This window comes from Anas platyrhynchos, chromosome 3 (genome assembly GCF_047663525.1).
Source record: "Anas platyrhynchos isolate ZD024472 breed Pekin duck chromosome 3, IASCAAS_PekinDuck_T2T, whole genome shotgun sequence".
NCBI classification, from domain to species: domain Eukaryota; kingdom Metazoa; phylum Chordata; class Aves; order Anseriformes; family Anatidae; genus Anas; species Anas platyrhynchos.
The window spans coordinates 61,227,133-61,246,853 of NC_092589.1; the positions used below are offsets into that span (position 1 = coordinate 61,227,133).

Below are 19,721 nucleotides of genomic sequence, written 5' to 3' on the forward strand. Positions count from 1 at the left end.
GTAACAGGCTGTATTTAAAACATAGCGTATCTCATCTGGAGGCTGGTTGTAGCATATGGCATCCCCATTCCCTATTCTGTCCATATCTCCTGTTTTGAAAAGAGGGACACTGTCACTACTTGAACTGACTCTACTAGCATTGCTTTTTATTTTTTCTAGAGTTGTTGAGGTCTGTTGCAGTGATACATATATTGATACAGGTCTTTCCAGAATCCATGTAGAGCCTGACTAGCCACAGGAAACAGACTGCTGCAGCTAATATGCCAAAGAATAAAACATGAAATTGTAGATTACTTAATGTATATTGAATATCTTTTGGTGTGATAAGTTGCCTACTAGCAGATGTGTTGAGAATTCTTTTACCAAGCTTCTGTTTGTCCCTATCCACCAGCAGAGCATAAGAAGCAATTCCCCTATTTTCTTTTATTTTTTTTTTCTGGCAAGGACTGTAACTGCTTAGGTTCACTTTGTCAGGTGTAATGTTTTCCGTTATTTTGCAGGTGAAGAGAGTAAATAGGCTGTGTTTCCCCGCTCTTTGCATCTTTAAATTTTCATTTTGGATAAGCACATTTAAGCAGAGTTCACCATAATAATAATAAAAATACTATGGTCTTGCCTTTGAAGTTTTTTGTTTAAGGATGTCTTTAGCAGTGAGGTCTCTCACCTCTATTTATTCAGGAGAATCTATCCACAGAACGATGGAATCATTAAGGTTGGAAAAGACCTTCAAGATCATCTGGTCCAACCATCCCCCTACTACCAATGTCTCCCACTAAACCATGTCTCTAAGCCCCATGTCCAACCTTTCCTTGAACACCTCCAGGGATGGTGACTCAACCACCTCCCTGGGCAAAAGAACATTGCATTGGCCGGGAATCGAACCCGGGCCTCCCGCGTGGCAGGCGAGAATTCTACCACTGAACCACCAATGCTGACTTTTTGATGATGCACGTTGCTATTGGAAGAAATCCTATTGCGAACCAGGTGCAAGCTAAAAACAACTTAGCTTTTATCTCATAAGGACTTCAAGTCACACTGAGTTCTTGGAATTTTTCATTCTAGAAATCAGTTCAGAGCCTGTTTTAAGCTACAGATAGATCGATTTGTGGTAGCTTCTCACTTCTGTGTTTATCCACTCAGTCTTAAAAGATTTTACAGCCTAACTGTTGTTGATTCAGATTTTACAGCTTTTGTGTAAAAAAACAGAACGAACAGAAGACATTTGTGCAGCTCTTGGAGAATCTGAAGTGCATTGCGTACCTATAATGCATTCCTATAATATACCACATCACGTGTACCTTGACAGCAGTACTTTATCAGAAAGTTGTTTTTCTTGTGCTGAGGATCATAAGGGACAGTTCTATCATTTTTATTTACTCATATACATAAAGGAACTTCAGTGATTGAAACTGTGGTTTGAATTAAGGATCTTTCTGTAAATCAGCTTTTCTTCATACCAAAACAAATCCTTTTCAGGGTAAGTTCCAAGTATTCTGCAAAGAGAACAAGGTGTGTCTGAAGTTGTCTGTATCACCAGTGCTTGAGCTGATAACTTGGCATGTGCAAATGTGCAAAAACCATCTAGGATGATCTAACAGCTATGTTTTTTTTTATGTGAAAAAGCTTAAGGTATATGCTTTCAAAGTTCCAAACTTTTAGAACACTAGTAGACAGTTTTCTGTGTTTTCTGTGGTGGTTTGGTCCTTCCAAAGGAACAAATGTTTGTGTGTTAGTTAGCAGTGTTAAGTCAGTTTTAAAGAAATCCAGATATCTTTCACAGTGCATAAGATGTAAAAATAGGATGCTTTCATAGTAAGGTATGGAGAAGAATTTCCTGTCCTTGAATATCCAGACCTCAATAATGTCACTTCTCTTACTGATGAATATGAAAACTTAGTAGTTACTGTTTTTATATGGATTTGGAATTACTGGAGATGCAGTACAAACCATAGTCAGAAGTTATTTTAACTGATAGTAGAAAAAAAGAATGATATAATTAGCCAGTCATTGCTGAATTTCAGTTGAGAGAGGAACCACACAAAGTAAATAACTTTTATTTTTCTTGCTTGCTAAATTTTCATTAAAGAATAATTTTATCTCCAGTCAGATGTGGCTGGATTGTGACTATCTTAACATGTTTTAGGAAAAAGATAGGCATATATCCTGCTATTTTCTCTCATTCCAGGAGAGTAAATGAATACTACAGCACAACAGAAGCAAAAATAGTACCAAAACCAAAAGTGAAGGATTTTTTTCAATGATGTGCATCCACAAGTGTAGGTGCTGCAGTTGCTCTGTTCCTTAGATGTGCTTTTCCACAGGCTAACATTGCAAGCTTTATTTAATGTAATACAAAACAAGTTTCTTTTTCAAATTGAATTTAGTTTTGTTTGTGTTTTTCCTTTTAAATAGTTCTGATGAGCTTAGCAAAAATAGTAATTACTTTCTCAGGCTATCTGCAGCACTAGAAGAAAAATAACTCTTATTAATACAAAGTATGTGTCACAGTCTGCATTTTCCTTGCATCTTTTTTATCTGCTATCTAGAACTTGTAAATAATATTGCCAATCTGATTTCAGAATGCTGATGTTATCTATAGAGGCTTATTGATGTTTGCTGTACAGTCACTTTCCGTTCTCTACACTGTAGAAAGAAACAACTGGGTACTATAACCCCTGTTCATTTTTCAATTGTATCTAATGCCATTATGATGTAAGGTTGTTATAAATTAGCACGTTCCTGATTAGCATGGATTCAATATATGTTCTTTACTTCAAAAGAATGCTCAGGACACGTGCTACTACTTGCATTGTTTATATATGGTACTGTAGAAACTTAACATTTGCAAGAAAAATGTGAGATGATGATTTGATAAGATTACTCAGAAATAATTAGGTGGGTGTGTAGGCTGCTAAATGTATTTGATTTTAATCTCTAATTAAAAAGTTAGATTTTTTTATTGTTTTTGTGATGCAATAGCTTTTACTTCATTATATCTTTTGTAAATAGGGGCCAAATTCTGCCTGTTCATTATGCCAAAGTACAGGATGAATGTATGTATATGGAAACACTTTTCTCTTCAAAGCCAGTGACAGACTGTCTCCTATAGTTCCTTCTGGAGGATTATTTTAAGATACAGAACACATTCATGCTTGTACCCATGTACATCTTGAACCAGGAGTTAAAATGATGGCTAACCTTGCATGAGTATCTCTGTGCATTCCTTTGGCTGATGGTAGGTGTAATTATATTGTGGGATGTGGCACTGCCAGAAGCGCAGTGTTTTTCATGTTGGTGCTGTCTGATTCTGAGATCTCTTATATGAGGATTGGAATTAGCTGGTGTTGCAGTGAAGATATCTCTTTGTGGATCTACAGGTGTGAATTCAAGCCTTGCTCCATTCCACTGGTAGCATTCACTTAGCTCTGCTGCAAGGGTGTACTTGGTCATTTGGGCTGGGGAATCAGAGACAACCAGATGCAGTAGCCATAGATCAATCCTTGGATATGGTATCAGTCCTGGATAGGAAAGTTACTGTGTTTAAGCACATTAGACCATTTGTCTTGCTCAGTTGAGGAAGAACATGACCAACTCTTGGTGTGAGAAGCCAACTTTCTCCTAATACCTGGAGTTGGCACATCTGCCAGAAAATCATTTGGTGGTGTGGAAGAAGCAGCAGCAGTATCTGGAACTGCATTGTACTGAATTCTGTAACTCTCAAGTTATTTTTCTGGATAACTGTTTTTAAGACCAGCATTTAGTAAACAGCTGGTAAAAAGATAAATACCGCATACTTTCTGATGGAAAGCTTATATCTTCCTGTGCAGATTTTTCTGTATAGTGTAGTATTTTGAGCATCATTCACAGTCTGATCTATTGACATGTTTCTAAGTTTTGTGTCTTCTGTTGGTTTGTGAGTTCTCATAGTACTAATGGGAATTGGGAAAGGAAACAAAAAAATGCTATGCCTTTCCCCGCCCGTCAGCACAGCTCTTGATTTTTTTTTTTCACTGCCACCTAGATGAGTCTAACTGGAGCAGTGACATCTGGCAGCTGTAAAGCTGGAGTTTCTCTCTTTCTCTCTCTCATTTTTTAAGTATATAAAATGAAAATAGTTCTCATATCTAACAGGTAAAATCAATGAAGCTTATATATATATTTATATTGTAGAAAATAAGACAATAAACAGGGATTTTATTTGTCCTTTGTGCTTTAAAGTGTGCTTTATTTGTCCTTTGTGCTTTAGATATACATGTAGGGAACAAACTGGAACCCCATTTAGAAAATGATCCCAGAACTGAGGTGATGGATTGATTGTTCTGAAAGAAGACAAGTGGGAAAAAGATGAGGCTAGTAACAGCGTGGGTTTACCTGTCATTGGGTAGAATTCTGTGGGAGATGGTTTAGTGGGGACTGTGTTAGGTTAGAGGTTGGACTCGATGATCTTGAGGTCTCTTCCAACCTAGAAATTCTGTGATTCTGTGAGTCTGCAGAGTGGCATTGTAAGAGCCACGTGGGTGTTTGCAGAAGGCTGCATTCAGTAGTGATGCCATCACAGCACTTCGCATGTACACTTAAATATATAGTATGTCAGAACAGTCTGCTTTGTGAATATACATTTTAAGTGGTATGGAAGATACAGGCTCTGAAGAGAATTAACCACTTCCTTTGGCCTTAGACTAGTTAAGAATAAAACAATATCTTAGAAAGACTGGTAAAAATAGTCAATTCAGAGTAAGAAAAGGAACAGCTTTTGAAGGAGGTTTTAACACTTTACAGCTTCAGCTGAATGTGTTTCAAAGTTTTAGTTTTAAAAGCTACGATACAGATTAAACTCTATTTAAATTTCAAAACATTTTGGTGCTAGCTATTTTCCATTCAGTCTAGAACACATTGAGAACCATAGGAGCTAGACTAAGTAATATGTAACAGTTTTTATGTGAGTGCTCCCCTACAGTGTTGGATGTTAGTAATAACATCTGTTTTGCTGGTTAAATGAAAAGGTACGTGTGTGTTCAGTGAGTGCATCCTTTCCTTTAGCTTTATGTGAAGTGCATCTGAAAATGTTTGTGGTAGGTTTTGAAAGTATATGTGATCTTGTGCTTAAGTAAAGGAAAACAGTTTCTTATCCAATATATAAACAATTCTTTTATTTAATGAATTCTGTTTGATCTGTTAAAGCATAATTGTTGTGAGGATAAAGCCTTTGAGGGAAGTTTAATATGTATTTATATCATTACAAAATGGTCTTCTTTCTCGTATACAATACCTAGCTTGGAAAATAAAGTCCCAGAAAGAACTGAGTTATACTGCTCTGGAAACTTTTATTTTAAAAACAAACAAATAAAAACTTTTGTCTTGAAACCTGAATTAAAGATTACACTGCATACTTCAAGATCTTGTCGCAAAATCTATACTTTTGATTAGGTGACTCTGCTGCAAACATAATTTTTTGCTAAAAATAGTTGTAAAGCCACAAAATATGATTGGAAAAGGGGATGAGCTGATACACACTTATTCATCCTATATTTCAGATGCCTTTTTTTTTTTTTTTGAGGTGTTTGTTGTATATTTGGGTATATTTTAACCAAGCTATGTTGCAAGAGGCCACAATATAAATTACAAGATGTATGTCTGCAATAAGAAATATGATTTCTTAGAAGCATAGTTTTTTTTCATGTCTTTCAGGTATTATTCTTTTCTTCTTTTTAAAAACAGTATTAATAATGTGAAACTGGAATAAAGATTTCTTTTTTTCTCTACATGCTTTAGAGGATTTCATCACAGCAATGAGCTGGAATATTATCTTCTTTCTGTTTTCTAGTTATTTGTTCAGTGGTATTGTTCATTGATTTTCTGAGGACTTTCCATGCTAAATCTTTGGATGATTTCACTAACTGTAGATTCCATGAAATTAGAATTACCGGAGATTTATGATGCAGAAATACATTTATTGATTTTCAGAATTAGTTTATCAAGAATTTCATGAAGGGAGAAAAACTATTCTTTTGAAAAGTTAATAAAAAAAAAAAAAGTGAATTCTGTCTCAGCCTCTGTTAAGAGGATGTTTTCACATAAACATTTCATATTAGGCTGTCGTATGTACTCCAAAATGATAATAGTGTAATCATGTCACTACCTAGAAGGACATTTTGTCCCTGTCCTGGCTCTCTTGCTATTACTTTAGAACAAATGCAATAACTAAAGATGCTGCTGTTTAATAGGAAGTGTTCTCAATTAATTGCTAGTGCTATTTTGGGGGCACTGTTGTTATCATTGTTGTGAAATAGAAGCTACTTCCTCATTTAAATTTCTGTATAAATCTAATCTGTGTGGAACTGAACTCATCTGCTTCCTGTGTATTTCAGCCCAACTATTTGGAATTTGATCACTTCACGCAACGTGCTTATCTAGAGCAGGGGGTAATATTTTTCTTCCAGTGAAAGCACACAATAAAACTGGGAACCTGGTAATGCGGACATGCTTTTTTGGGTAGGAGGACACATACCTGGTTATCTTTTCTCTTTAGTTGTCCTTATACTGGAAGAGTATGTATTGCCAGAAATGGCCAGGGGACAAAGGATGCACTTGCAGTCCACTTTTCAAATTGTACAGGAAACTAATACAATTTGAGACTCCACATCAAGGAAGCCAGCTATATTGTTTCTCAGAGGATATCAGTTTGATCATCATTTTCATAAACTCAGTGCATGCTTGGACTCACTAAATAATAAGAGCTGTCCTGCTGTTAAATTGTGTCAATGGGGAAATTCTGGTCATATGAGAAAAAGCAATACCACCTATTGTTTTAAGACATTTAACATCACATTTGGACACTAGCAGTAGGTTTTCCTAGAAGTGATTTATTCTTCTCATATAAAATTCCTTACGAAGGAGACCTCTGAAGAATCAGTGCAGAGTAATAGGAAATACAGTAATTCAAATGTTAATACTTTCACATTATTACTTTCACAGATTAGCTTCTCGAGATGTACAGGGTGTTGAAGGTGACATCAGAAGCTGTTAACAGAGATGATTGTTGGAAAGTTCAAATAAATCCTCTGAGTCAATAGAAGCACTTCCCCAGTAGTGATTCTGAAGCATCATTAAGATAAGGCAGTCCAAAATGACCTAGGGGAATGTTTTGTTTTTTTTTCAGGTTTGACCTTACAGGAGATTTAATTACCTTTATCAGGCTAAGTAAAAGCCCCCACAAGTCATGGTGTTCTGTAAACATCATTTTTGGATGAAATGTCCTTCTGCAATCCTGACCTCAGTTTCAATACCTCAATACAGTAGTTGAAATGTTTGCCCAGCCTAGGTCAGAGAGAATGGAAGCAAGCACTGCTGAGGCTGTTAGTCACACCTGCTTGGTGTCACTTACATGCTTCATCAAGCGTGGAACCAAGTCAAGCCAATAACTGTGTAGCATTGCTTTAAAAATCTACTGCATCCTTTGAGAAAGAAGGGATGGATTCCCTTGCTTGCTGAATGGACCTTGTTTTGTGAATGAGGGAGGTTTCAATTGTGGTTTTTAAATGTCAGTGTCATCAATGCGAAGGCTAATAAGGCAGTGCTTGATAGCTGAAAACAACTATAGATAACACTAGAGAACAGTCGGATGTAACCAGATCACGATCAATATGAACAAATAGCATTGGCTCTGTGGAGCACAGAACACTTGAAACCGAGTGTGCTGTGCTCTGGTCAGCATTTACATCTCAAGCAAAGTAATAGGAATTCCCTGCTTGCTTTGAAAGAAGGCTCTGCTAACAGGAAATGCTAAGTCGCAACCAGTGCTAGATGCTAGAATTCAGTACAGTACTCCTTACGTCTTTGAGTTACAAATCTGCCTCTTTTCTGTGCTTGCAGCAGAAAAGGTCTGCATTGCCTTTATTCAGGTTTTATGGTTAGACTGATACTCCCTCAATTAAGTCTTCACTTGACAAGCAGCTGCATATAGAGACCCACAGGAGTACTCACATACATGTACATAAATACAGTCCTGAAGTACTTAGTGGTAATAAATCTTTTTCCACAGGAGAACAGGAAAATAATTAGTGTTACCGATTTTAATTAAAAATGCTTTTTTATTATTGTTTGGAAGATATTTTTTCAAATAAGCAATTGATTTCATGATATGTGTTCTACAACATTTACCTTAGAATGGGTTTATGTGAACTGGCACAGACACTATAGTTATCTAAAGGGAATTTTTTTATCATGCAGATATTTTATTGGTCTTGAGTTTGAATTGCTTTTAATCAAATTGTTGATGTGACACCTGTATGCAATAGTATATCCATATGTATTTTGGCAAATAACGTACTTGAAGAAATGTAAGCTTCAGATCTACCATCTTGGAGTGTCAGTTGAACTCAGAACACAGTTTCTATTCTCATCTCTTTTCTTCTTCCACAGAGTGGAAATTAATTAATGAAATAAAAATCAAAGTAAGTCTTTCAAAATGAAGAATTTCAGAATTTATACAAACGTTTTTGAAATGATCAAAATCACATTTTTTAGTTCATATACTAGATTTAAAAATTAATTATTGTACTTATCTAGGATTTCTCAAAAGAAAAAAAAATTGACATACGAATGATCTGCAGGAGCATGGCTTAATTACGATTGCTCGATCTTGCATCTTTTAATATATTTAGAAATATCTAAGTATCTTAATGATTAAACATTTATGAGTAAATCTCCTGTGAAAGTCTAAACCACTACGCTTTAGAAAGAATACTGTAGGTGGAATTGTGCAAGCTTCCCTATGGAGTTGTGCCAGTACATGGGAATCTGAATCTCAGAAATCCTCTTTATTCATATACTGGGCTCCTTAAGAGTAGGCTTTTGGAGTGGTAAATGAAAATGAGTTTTCAGAACTCATTCGTGTTCGAAAACAAAGCTTGTTTCAAATCTAGTGTCTCACAGAGAAAATCCAGTGAGCTTAACTCTGTGTTGTCTGGCATCACTATACTTGAGAAAAAATAAACCATTCTCCAGCGAAGCAGTAGCATTTTTCATTGTCGTGTTCAACAATTTTCAGATTTTTGTATCTTTTTAAGATGCTTTCTTAAGTATACAGCTGAGGAGACCAGTAACAAAAAGATAAATCCATAAGTGATGAAAGGATTTTCCTTGGCTTAGTAGTTAACATAATAGTTTGGAAAGAAAAGAATTTACAAGTACTTGTTCAAATGCGCTATGTTGAGAATGAATAAAATAAACAGCAAGATGTGTTGTGATAGGAACTCAGATGATCAAAGGGAACTACTGAATAGGCATAGTTATTCTTTCAGATAAAATAAGGAAGTAATTCCTTTGAGAGTTTTTGTGATCGTTTCTGTTGGAAAACTTTGTATGCATTACTTGGAAATTCAATGAAGAGAAAAGCAATACAGGCTAGATAATAGTGTCAGCTCTGAGCACGAGGTGGCATGTGGACATAGCTTGAGCTATTTCTCCAAATCATTTGAATGGAAATATTGGATTAGTTAACCTTGTGTCAGGTCTGTTAGTTAAATAAACCCTCCAACTGTTCCTGACTGAAGGATGCATAGTTGCGACTGAAAGATGCTGCTGCTTTTCATTAGAATTTTGTCAAACATATCCTGCTAACATAATGATTTTAAAATAAAATGGTTTATTCGGTGGAAAAGGATAACAAGCAAAAAATTCACAGCCTTTTCTTTTCACAGGGTGTTTCAGCCCAGTAGGAAATCCTCTTAGCGGAACACTATTGGGTAGAATACAGACGGTAAGGAATTCTATCTTTGCATTTTTTTAAAATTGATGTTTAACTATAAAATGTCATTATTCACAAGTTCTTATTGTAGAGAGGGTTTTTTTATCCTGTCTTTATTCACAAAAGAAGTATCTTCAAGCAAATTGTCTGCAAGGGCAAATAAGGTTCTGCCACTGCTAGCTGGTAGAGAGATCAGATATCTGCAAATTAAAGCTTTATTTTTTTCAAGTTTTACATTTTGTTGTCTAGAAATAAATAAGCCAAAATAAGTCCAGTATTATTGATTCTTATTAAGAATGTGGGCATTGATAGGGGGAGAAAAATGGGACAGTATCTTGAAATTTAATCCTGTTGTTACTGTTTACTTATATTTCATCTTTTTGTAACAAGTGACATCGCAGCTATCCTTTGTTAATTTAATTGCCTATATGTAAGTATTGATTGGAAGCATACAGTAATGTTATTTTTTCCTTTATTATATTTCTTGTTTCCTGATCACTGTAATAAAAATCCAGCAGGATCTGTAAATGCCATTAATTCCAACTACACACTTGATAAACCTGGATTAAGCATGGAGGGACTCATCAGACGATGGAAGAGCGAGTGGACATTGAAAGTGTAGGGAGCTCTAGAAGGCTGGGCCTGTTGTCCAGCAGTTGTTAGTCCTCCCTGCCCCCATGTACAGAATATCAGCATTTAACATTCTGTGTTAATTGTATAGTAATGGAAAATTTTCAGAGAAATGTTAGAAAATGACATAAATTAACATGGATTATTTATAACTGTTTTACAGTTTTAGGTTTGGGATTTTTTTTTTGGACCTGCATCATTTATCTGCTAACAGAATCTGTTAACAGTAGGCTTGTAAGGTGCATAGGATTCACCAAAAATTTTGAAAGTTCAGTTTTCCATTGCTGTGGAAAAGCAATGGAAATTTATTTTTTGTCTAATTGGTTCTCGTTTACACATTTTTCACTTATAAACCATCACTGTCTAATTTTTAGGAAAAATGATAAATTATTCAACAAGTATGCCAGTGTTCTGTCACAGAAAGCTTTATAAGCATTTATACAATCAGCTGTTTTGGTAAATACTAAATATTTTTTCCTGAGGGTTAGATTAAGGTTTTGAATATTTTAGTTGCATTTTCTGGTATATAAATATGCAGAAATATGTATATGCTGCTAGTGCAGGTAAATTGATTTGTTCATATCAAGAAAGGAAAATAGTAACAAATGACAAAACAGTTGAAAAGGTTTTGAATAATTTTAGGAGCTGGAGTATTCCACATACATCTGAATTGATCTTTTTTTCCCTTTTTTTCTTTTTTCTTTCTGTCTTTTTTTTTTTTTTTAATCCCTGTGGGCTTTACTGCAGCAGCTGTGTTTGCATTTCTGTTTTCTGTTTGTACATTGTAGGTTTCAATAAAGTGCAGCCTGGCACAGGTTATTGTTTTTTTGTTTTTTGTTTTATTTCCTCTAGGCAGATTATAGATTCCCATGCTCATTAAATATTGAAAGGCTGTAATCAAATAAGGATTGTAGTCATCTGAAGCCTAAGGAAGTACCTTTACACTAGTTTCATGATAGCAGACAGATTAATTAAGACGAAAGAAGAGTACATTATTCCTAGCAGCTAATGCTTTTAGAATCATTTTAATTTAGCTGTTAATACTGTCCTTGTACTTCTGTTTCCTGTAGACTAAATTTGTGCAGTTAAGTGTCCTGAGCTCAGCATGTGTTGACAATTAATTGGACCAGAGAGCAAGAACAAAAATATGACAGTGCTAACAATATTACATTACTTTATGTTAACTCTCAGCTTATTTTGTGTTCCGTTTAAAACTTCAGCTCCTGGAGTAAAGAGATTACATACTCAGGGAAGGAGAGGATTAAGTAAATTTCTAACACTTGGCTTAATAAGGAAAAATGAAAACAACAGAGAAACTGTAGAAGCTCAGATTCCATAAATTTTAAAAATGCTTTCAGTATTATCACATTTTTAAGCAAGTCACGTTGTTTTTTCTCCAGTGTTGCGTGTTCATTTCTAATTTTCTGTCCTTAAAAACAAGCAAAAGCAAAGCCACCACCACCAAAAAAAACAAAAACAAAAACAAAAACAAAAACAACACAACAACAACAGCAAACCTTAGTCTCTGAACCTCAGCTGTTAAGCACTGAGGCACAGATTTGTTAGGCAGACAAGGGAAGCTGTAACATGCATTCCCCATGTCCTGGCTGGAGTGACTGCAGAAGTCATGCTCCCAGTTTCTCTTCCCTTCCACTCTGGCAGAAAGAGGTAAAGGGAACTGGAGAGAAGCTGTGGCACTGTGCAGCATCAAGGAGAGAGACGTTTGTCCTTTGCGTCACTGAGTCTCTCCCTCTGACAGTAAAAGGGCAGATATTTGTGGTACTTGAAGTATATTTGTTTAGTGCTGGAAATGAACTGTTGTTGTTCTTCAGAAAAGGCGGTAAAAACATATCATTTCTTACTCAGTGCTGCTTCTCTTAAGGTCATGAATGTTCTCTGATGCCCAAATCTTGTTGGCCACCTGAATCTGCCTGAATATAAAAGCAAAACCTCTGTTACCACAATCACTGAAACTGCCCAGTTAAGAAGAAGCCATAAATATTTTAATTAGTGCTATTACTAGGAATCAATGACACTTGATACAGCAACTTACTTACCAGGTCACTCTTACCTGCAGTGCTCTCTCATATTAGTTATTAAAACATTTTTTGTTCATTTTTGTTACTAAAACCAAAGCTTTAAGTGGGCCTGTTGTGGATAACCGATATAATGCTCCATGGTGTGGAACTCTGAATCAACTGCTGGATCCATTTGTCTTCATCTGAGGATGTTCCTTATCCTAAAAGCTCCTCACAGTTTTGTCTGAGCCAAATCAATGTGACATGGTAGGCTTTTTCAACAAGCGTTTTATTCCATTTTCTCACAGATGGTTTGCCTCACAGTAAGACCAGCTCTTTGGAGCATAACTATAGACCCCATGTCTGTTTGGATGCAAGAAAAAGATTAATTGGCTTCCATCTTGCATTAAAAAAAGACATTAATATTACATTAAGAACAATGTATTTATACACTTCAGTACACCTGTTGCTTTTTTTTTTTGTAATCCTGAAAATATGGCTTAATCTTTTGATATGGCATTAAAAAATCTAGTGTTTTGGGGCTGAAAAGCCACTTGTTTTTGCTGGGTTGGTACCAGAGCAACTGGTAGTCAGGATGTTTGATAAATTACATGGCGTGGCAGAGCCGGCTCCGGTACTATACAGGGTTAGCACGCTTGTGGTAAGCAGCCGCAGGCAATTCCCCAATTCGTGTTTCAGCTGCCACAGGGACTGGAAGGGGGATGTACGGGCAGCCTATGCTGTGTTTCGTGTACCTCTTTAAGAAGAAATTCTCTGGATTGTTGTTGCCTTAAAAGTTTAATGCAGTATCTGAGAACATTCGGCATAGTCTCAGGATGACTCATGGATTTTAGCTTGTTATTTCCAAACAACTTGCTCCCTTCAAGATCTTCTTACATTGAGAGTTTGAGAGCACATAAATACTTTATTAAAAAAAAAAAAAAAAAGTCAGATTGAGACACAATAAATGGGGCAATGTGAGTACCTGAGCTAGATACCTAAATAATACTACTAATAATTCTGATGAATCATTTTTGAGCAACAGGAGGCACTCCCATCCCACAGGCTAAGCGCATTGCCTGCACAGTTCTCTTAACCTTGAGAATGAAAAATGAGAATTGGCTGAAACGTGGAAGGCACTGCTAGCTACCGGTAGACCATTGATCAAGCCTCTTACTCTGAACAGCACTTCCACTATTCTTTGTTCAAAATTTGCTTATCAAATCAGGCGGGTTTGTTTTTTTGTTGTTGTTTTGTTTTGTTGGGTCTTTTTTGTTTTGTTTTGTTTTTGTCCTCTGTGTATACCCACAATTATTCAGAACCCTAGGTGGTAGGCTTAGATGTTCTGGTAAATTATAAGAACCGAGTGCAACTGTTCACTTTTGTACTGTATTCATCAGTATGCATTGTGTGTGTATGTAACTACTGTGATGCTGCCTAAACAATCTGGAGACAAGATGAAACCTTGGTTTGCAGGAGTGTAAAGGATTTCTTTACTGTATGGGATAAGCATAGCTAAGTTAAGAAAACAATGTGCAAGGGCAAGAATGTCTGTCCTACAGAAAGCCATTTATTCTGCTGAAGATTGCAATAATGATGTTTCTTGAATCATCCTAACATAAATAGATAATAAAGGGAGCAATATGTTTTAAGTACGTTTTTTTAAAAAAGAGAAAACTTAATGCAAAAGACAGTTTAATATGAAAAAGAACGATGTTAGAAATTCTCAAATATCGATGTTTATAACATGGCACAATCTGTTATAGCTGGAAATGTTGTTTACTCCACAATATTCACATTTGAGTCTTCTAAAATATTTTAATTGCTATGTAATATTTCTATTCCACAATGTAGTTGGTATCCTTTGATGCATGCAAAATCTAGGGGAAACTGGTTTCTACATTGTGAAAATAAGGCATTGGAAAAAGTTAATTTAAGCAACCAGCAAAGAAGTTCAATCTCTTCCATTGTTCTGATTTCTCTTCTGCTAATTTTCACTGTATTTCTGTTTTCAGTCTCACAAATGAAAGGCTCTGTTTTTTGACAGAAATCAAATTTTGTAGCTACTGGCACATCCTAATTATTACATTTTATATATGGTATTCCTTTGACTTCATTGGAAGTCTGAAGAGTAAGTGTCAAAGATGGAGCAATTAGAACTGAATGTGAAAGTGTTGGTTATTAAGACCAATCTGAAATTCTCCATTGCATGAAAGTGACATCTTCTGCATACCAGTTCAGAGGTAAAGTTAACTGCAACAATTTCTTAAACATCTACAGTATTATTTTCAGTGCAGACAAGCTTAGACTGTGTAATCATCAATCCTGTCCTCCCACATGTTGTCTTTAGCAGAGTGTACACACTTGAAAAACTTAGTGAATATATTCTAAACATCTATATAGTCAATATTACTCATGGTTGCTCAACATCACTTCTGCTTTTTCTTTTGTAGAAAAGTATTTTTATTGTATTTTTTTTTGCTGCAGCAGCAGATGTAACAAATATGGAAAATACTTAAAATTGTAGTTTATTAAAATACTTCATGTTAAAGTTATCAAATCATTTCTTCTTCTAGAATGACAACTGCCTAGCTGCACTGGGGGAAAGAGGAGGAAGCAGTTGCCCGCTCAGGCAAGAGACAGTAAGTATTATGTAATTTTTTGCATTATCTCCATTACCTGTTGCACAGCATCTGTGCTTTTGAAAACTTCTTTTCTAGTATAATCCCAATGATTTTTTTTCCACCCTAGGTTATCCTTATCAACATGTTCATAACCACCATTACCCATGTTACTGTTGTTCTTATATCACTCCCGAAAAGTCATTTCATAAAATGTTGATAGATATAGATTTTAACTTTTTCTTTTTGATTTGGACCCAGACAGCATTTAACACATATCTGAATTTCACATCAGAAGAAACTCCATTGCTTTGGGCATAATTATGAGGCTTTTACATTCTTCTTTGGTCCTGAGATGCATTTCTCCCTCATGCTCATTTTCTGATCATTTGTCTCCAGAGAATATAACAGCAATTTCCACATTTCTTTTAAATTGTCAGGCTTGTTAAACCAGTTGTGGTACAGGACACATTGGTATTTTAATTTTTTATTTCTGGGAGACAGATTGCGGTGCTTGCTTGGTTGGTTTGAACTGTTTGTTGGCAGTGTTTCCATGTTACTGAATTTTTGTAATTTTTTCCAAACAACAAAACATTTACACGAAAACTGCCTTGCAAAAAGGCACAGCAAAAAGTATTTATTACTCTGCCTTTCATTGGGTTTCTGCTAAGTAATTAGTGCTAAATTCCTTTTACCTTACATGACCTTTCATAGTATTATCGCTAAGGAATCCTTTGCCATTGAGCTGAAGTGGCCACTGTTATAGCACCCCTTACTGGACATGATCATTTAAGCTTCCAGTTCTGCACTGCTTCCGTATGGTGCTCTGTAGCATGTGTTAATTTGGTTCTGTTCTATTCTGTAGTTCATATTTCTATACTGTCAACATCACCTGTAGTTGTATTAGCTTTGTTAATGCAGGGAGGAGAATTATGACAAAGGATGGTCATTGTTTAGCTCCTTTATGTAAGCTCATGATTACTGTACACACATTTAGATGTATTTCCTGTTCACTGACAGCTAAGCTGGTATTAATGCTTTGATGCTGACCAGCTCACAAATTCAACTTTCAATGGTAGAAACATTTTCATCTTTTCCCATTCATAAGTGATTCATCAGTGATATGCAAGTATTTTCATACAATGTCATACAAATGACATTGGTTAAGTTTTTACACCTAGAACTTGTAGATGATCCTACTGAAAATAGAAATACAAATATGAAAAGCACTGTACAGATCAGCAGTTTTAGGATTTAAACACATTGATAGGTAATAAAAGAAAGTTTACTCCAAATCCCTGTTTTCATAATGACTTTGCTGTCTTTAATTCCCTATGCTTTCTATCACTCCCTAATAATCCCTGTTTCTGACCTATTTGTGATTTCATAGGGGGATCTGAGGTGAGGATTATATGTAGGGAAATAGTGTTCTGTGTGTAAAATAAGTCATAATTTTTGTTTCCACTTATGATGAGGGAAGTGAGCAATTCCCTTATTCTTTCAGTTCACTTGTTTTCATTTTTCTCTGACTTTGAATTTGTCAGAACAGGTTTTTGTTCATAGAACAGGGGAAATAAATAAGAAATTATATTTGATATCTGCACATTCAGAGTAGAAAGCAGGCTTCAGGTAATGTATTATATGTAGTGTGCATGGTATTGACCACTGTTACCACTTTTATCCTGAAAAGTATTGTGTTTTTCAGTGGCAAATGGCTTTCCTATATGGAATGGAACATATACCTATTTTTTGCAGATATTGTTAAGATCATATATGCAAATCCTTATTTCTAAACAAGCAAAAAAAATGGGAACTGATCAAAGAAAAACTTTGCAATGACATTTTTCCACTACAATTTTCCTTCTGGTAAAACTGTAGCACTGGTGAAGTATTTGTTTGAACACATATGCTTCATGCGCACAAAGTGGGATCTGAAGGTGGTGTAACAATTCTGAGAAAGTGAATGTATGAAGTGTTTTTTTTCCTTTTGCTTCACAAGTAAATTGCTTATAAAACTAACAGCTGCTGTTTTGAAGCTAATCTTAGTGAATTGAATGTTCTTAACCATTTCTACAATCCCACAGTCCTTTATCTTGCCTCTCCTGCTGCTTTCCCACCACCCCTGATCCCATTAGCAAAACTTGAGACAGCCTCAGCTTTTACCAAAGTGCAGCTTTGGTTTCAGCTGCTTTTCTGCAAGAGGAAGTGAATGTTGCGCTTTTTTCTCTGTGGCATGGTTGTGATAAAGCTGTGGTGCTCTTATCTCTCTTTTAGGTAGTGGCTCTTTATGACTACACAGCGCATCGATCAGATGAGCTAACCATCCATCGCAGTGACATTATCCAAGTGTTGTACAAAGATAATGATAACTGGTGGTTTGGCAGCTTAGCAAATGGACAGCAAGGCTATTTTCCAGCTAATTATGTGGCTGGTGAAAGTAAGTTTACTGCTGTCTTCCTGGTATACCAATGTGGGTTTAACTGATGGTCCAAGATTTTACTATGCTGTACTGCTTATTATTCTGAAGATATGAATTTATGTAGTACACAGATGGTATAATGATGACTTATTGTAATGCAGAAATTGTATCAAGTTAGCTAACCACTTAGCAAGATGAAAACCTGACTTTAAAAGGTATTGACACTTAAACATTCCAGCTTATATAGTACTGGCTTGATTATCAGTTAACTGGATTGATTCTTCAGTCTTCCTTACATATAGCCGTCTGGTTCATGCCCTGCCTTGACAATGTTTTAGGTCACATCTTAGCATTTTGCTGGCATCTTAGGCTTTTATAGGCAATATTACTTAGCTCTAACTGGTTACCATTAAAAAAAAAAAAATCCCCCCTCAACTCTAATGCAGATTGCTCTGTTCCCAGGTGGGTGGATTTCAGTATGAAGCTATAAAAGAGCGGTGATGGTTAAATCTCATGTCTGAGCATTGAATTTGCTACCAGGCCCTCATCATTAAAATGGTTTTGACTCAACTAATACAGCAAAAACTAAATATAACTGAAAATATAAGAAGCATCTGACTGAGTCAACTGATGTAAAGATGCTCAGTATTCTGCCAGTTGTTAGTATTCAATTTATGTATATATTGTGTGGTCGCATGCTACAGGAAATACATATGCTTTCCTAAACTATCTAGCTATCAGTTATACTGGTGTTTAGAAATCTTTTAACCAAACATTTCTCAAGATGTTTTCCCCCAATTTTCTAGTTCCTCCCACTGTCTTCCAAGTGAACTCTAATGTTTCTGCCCATTCCTTAAAAAAACTTGGACATACTACTGTGTTAACTAGATGATGCGACTTAAAATTAGTTGAACTGCTGTCCTTCCCCTTTGTCCTCCCCTCATGCATCCTCTGCGTTTTCTCCTTGCTCTCTTCCTTGCAAAATAAGCTAGAGAGCAGTCTCTGTGGAAAGTCTTCAATAATGTCCTGTTGCTCTTGAGAAAGTTTTAACAAATGTATTTTGAGATAGTTGGCCAACTTGGGAGCAGAAGGAAGTGTATAATTTGTTTCAGTTGTTGACCATATTAATAATGGGTCAAAAGAAGTATGAATTTCACTGCTGTTGCTATAGCTGTTGTTCCTAGTCATGTAAATGTTTGATTGTTTTTATTTTATTACCTACGAATTTAAATCTAAGCATAAAGTTAATGGGCAAATTTTGATCAATCAAGTTTAGTTTCAAACATTTTTGATTAGTATCACAAATGTGATACATGAGTATCATATCCCATTTTTGGTTAGATCATAATGTCATAGTTGTTCACATAAAATAGATGCTTCTATAATTCTTCCATGGCTCTCACAATGGTGAATTATGAATCCTGTTTTCAGAAGAATATGAAGAACAGCCTTCAGGATTAGTATCGGATTCTGTTCCTCTTCTGTCTGAAGGACCCACAGAAGCACAGGAACCTTCTCCAACACTACAAGAGGTAATAACTGAGAAGAAAGTTCTGTAAGTAGTGGTAGAGTACATCCATTGTATGCCAGGTGGACTATATTAATTTTCCTTTCTTTTTGGAAAAAAAATGATAAAAAATAAAAAAAATCTGATGCATAGACTTCATTCCAGTACAGCAGATTATTTTTTTCAGCAGATGGCTAATGTTCATATCTTGTGTCAATTAATTATTCTACCTATTCCTGAACCATTATAACGAGTGCCTAATCTGCCATTGAATCCAAGGTTGATAGAAGTGTCTAACAATTACTTGAGAGAAGTAAGTTTTTAAGGAACAACATGGATTTGTCAAAAGCTGACATATTGTCTGGCACTTGATTGTCATTCTTGGAATATGTACTGCCCACAGAATCTTCAAATTTTCTGCTATCAGATTTCCATATCTATCAGGTTGCTAAAAGAACAAAAGCTATGATGTTTTCTGAAGCATTTTCCAGTCCGTGTAGTACTTCCCTAATTAAGATACCCAGTATGATCATAAAGCCTCATTACCAGACTGTGCAATATCCTGCATGCAAACCTACTTATTTGTCAATGGATCTTTCTATTTAAAAGCTGATGATGATCCTCTGATATGAATGACTGCTCTCATCCTGTAGGTTGCTCAGGAGGAGACTTTATAGTTTAGAGGAATAAAGGAAAGAAATACCAAGAAACCTTACACAGAACAGTGTATTGGTTTTTCTGACTCCATCCCTTTTTCTTAATTCCAGGTGTAATTATT

General features: G+C 35.6%; 1 protein-coding gene and 1 non-coding gene across 6 annotated transcripts in view; one reads left to right on the forward strand and one right to left on the reverse strand.

Annotated features, from left to right (window-relative positions):
- The window catches only part of AHI1 (Abelson helper integration site 1), a 92,058-nt gene that overhangs the window by 56,819 nt on the left and 15,518 nt on the right, over nucleotides 1-19,721 (forward strand). For 4 of the 5 annotated variants that reach the window (XM_038176998.2, XM_038177001.2, XM_038177002.2 and 1 more), the window contains 4 exons: nucleotides 9,702-9,760; nucleotides 14,973-15,038; nucleotides 17,292-17,454; nucleotides 18,868-18,968. In XM_038176998.2, the coding sequence (XP_038032926.2) occupies nucleotides 9,702-9,760; nucleotides 14,973-15,038; nucleotides 17,292-17,454; nucleotides 18,868-18,968 (389 nt within the window). The remainder of the gene's footprint in view (nucleotides 1-9,701; nucleotides 9,761-14,972; nucleotides 15,039-17,291; nucleotides 17,455-18,867; nucleotides 18,969-19,721) is intronic. The other variant, XM_038177000.2, reaches the window with a different exon arrangement.
- Nucleotides 862-932, reverse strand: TRNAG-GCC (transfer RNA glycine (anticodon GCC)). Its single transcript has one exon. It is a non-coding gene; the product is annotated as a tRNA-Gly (tRNA).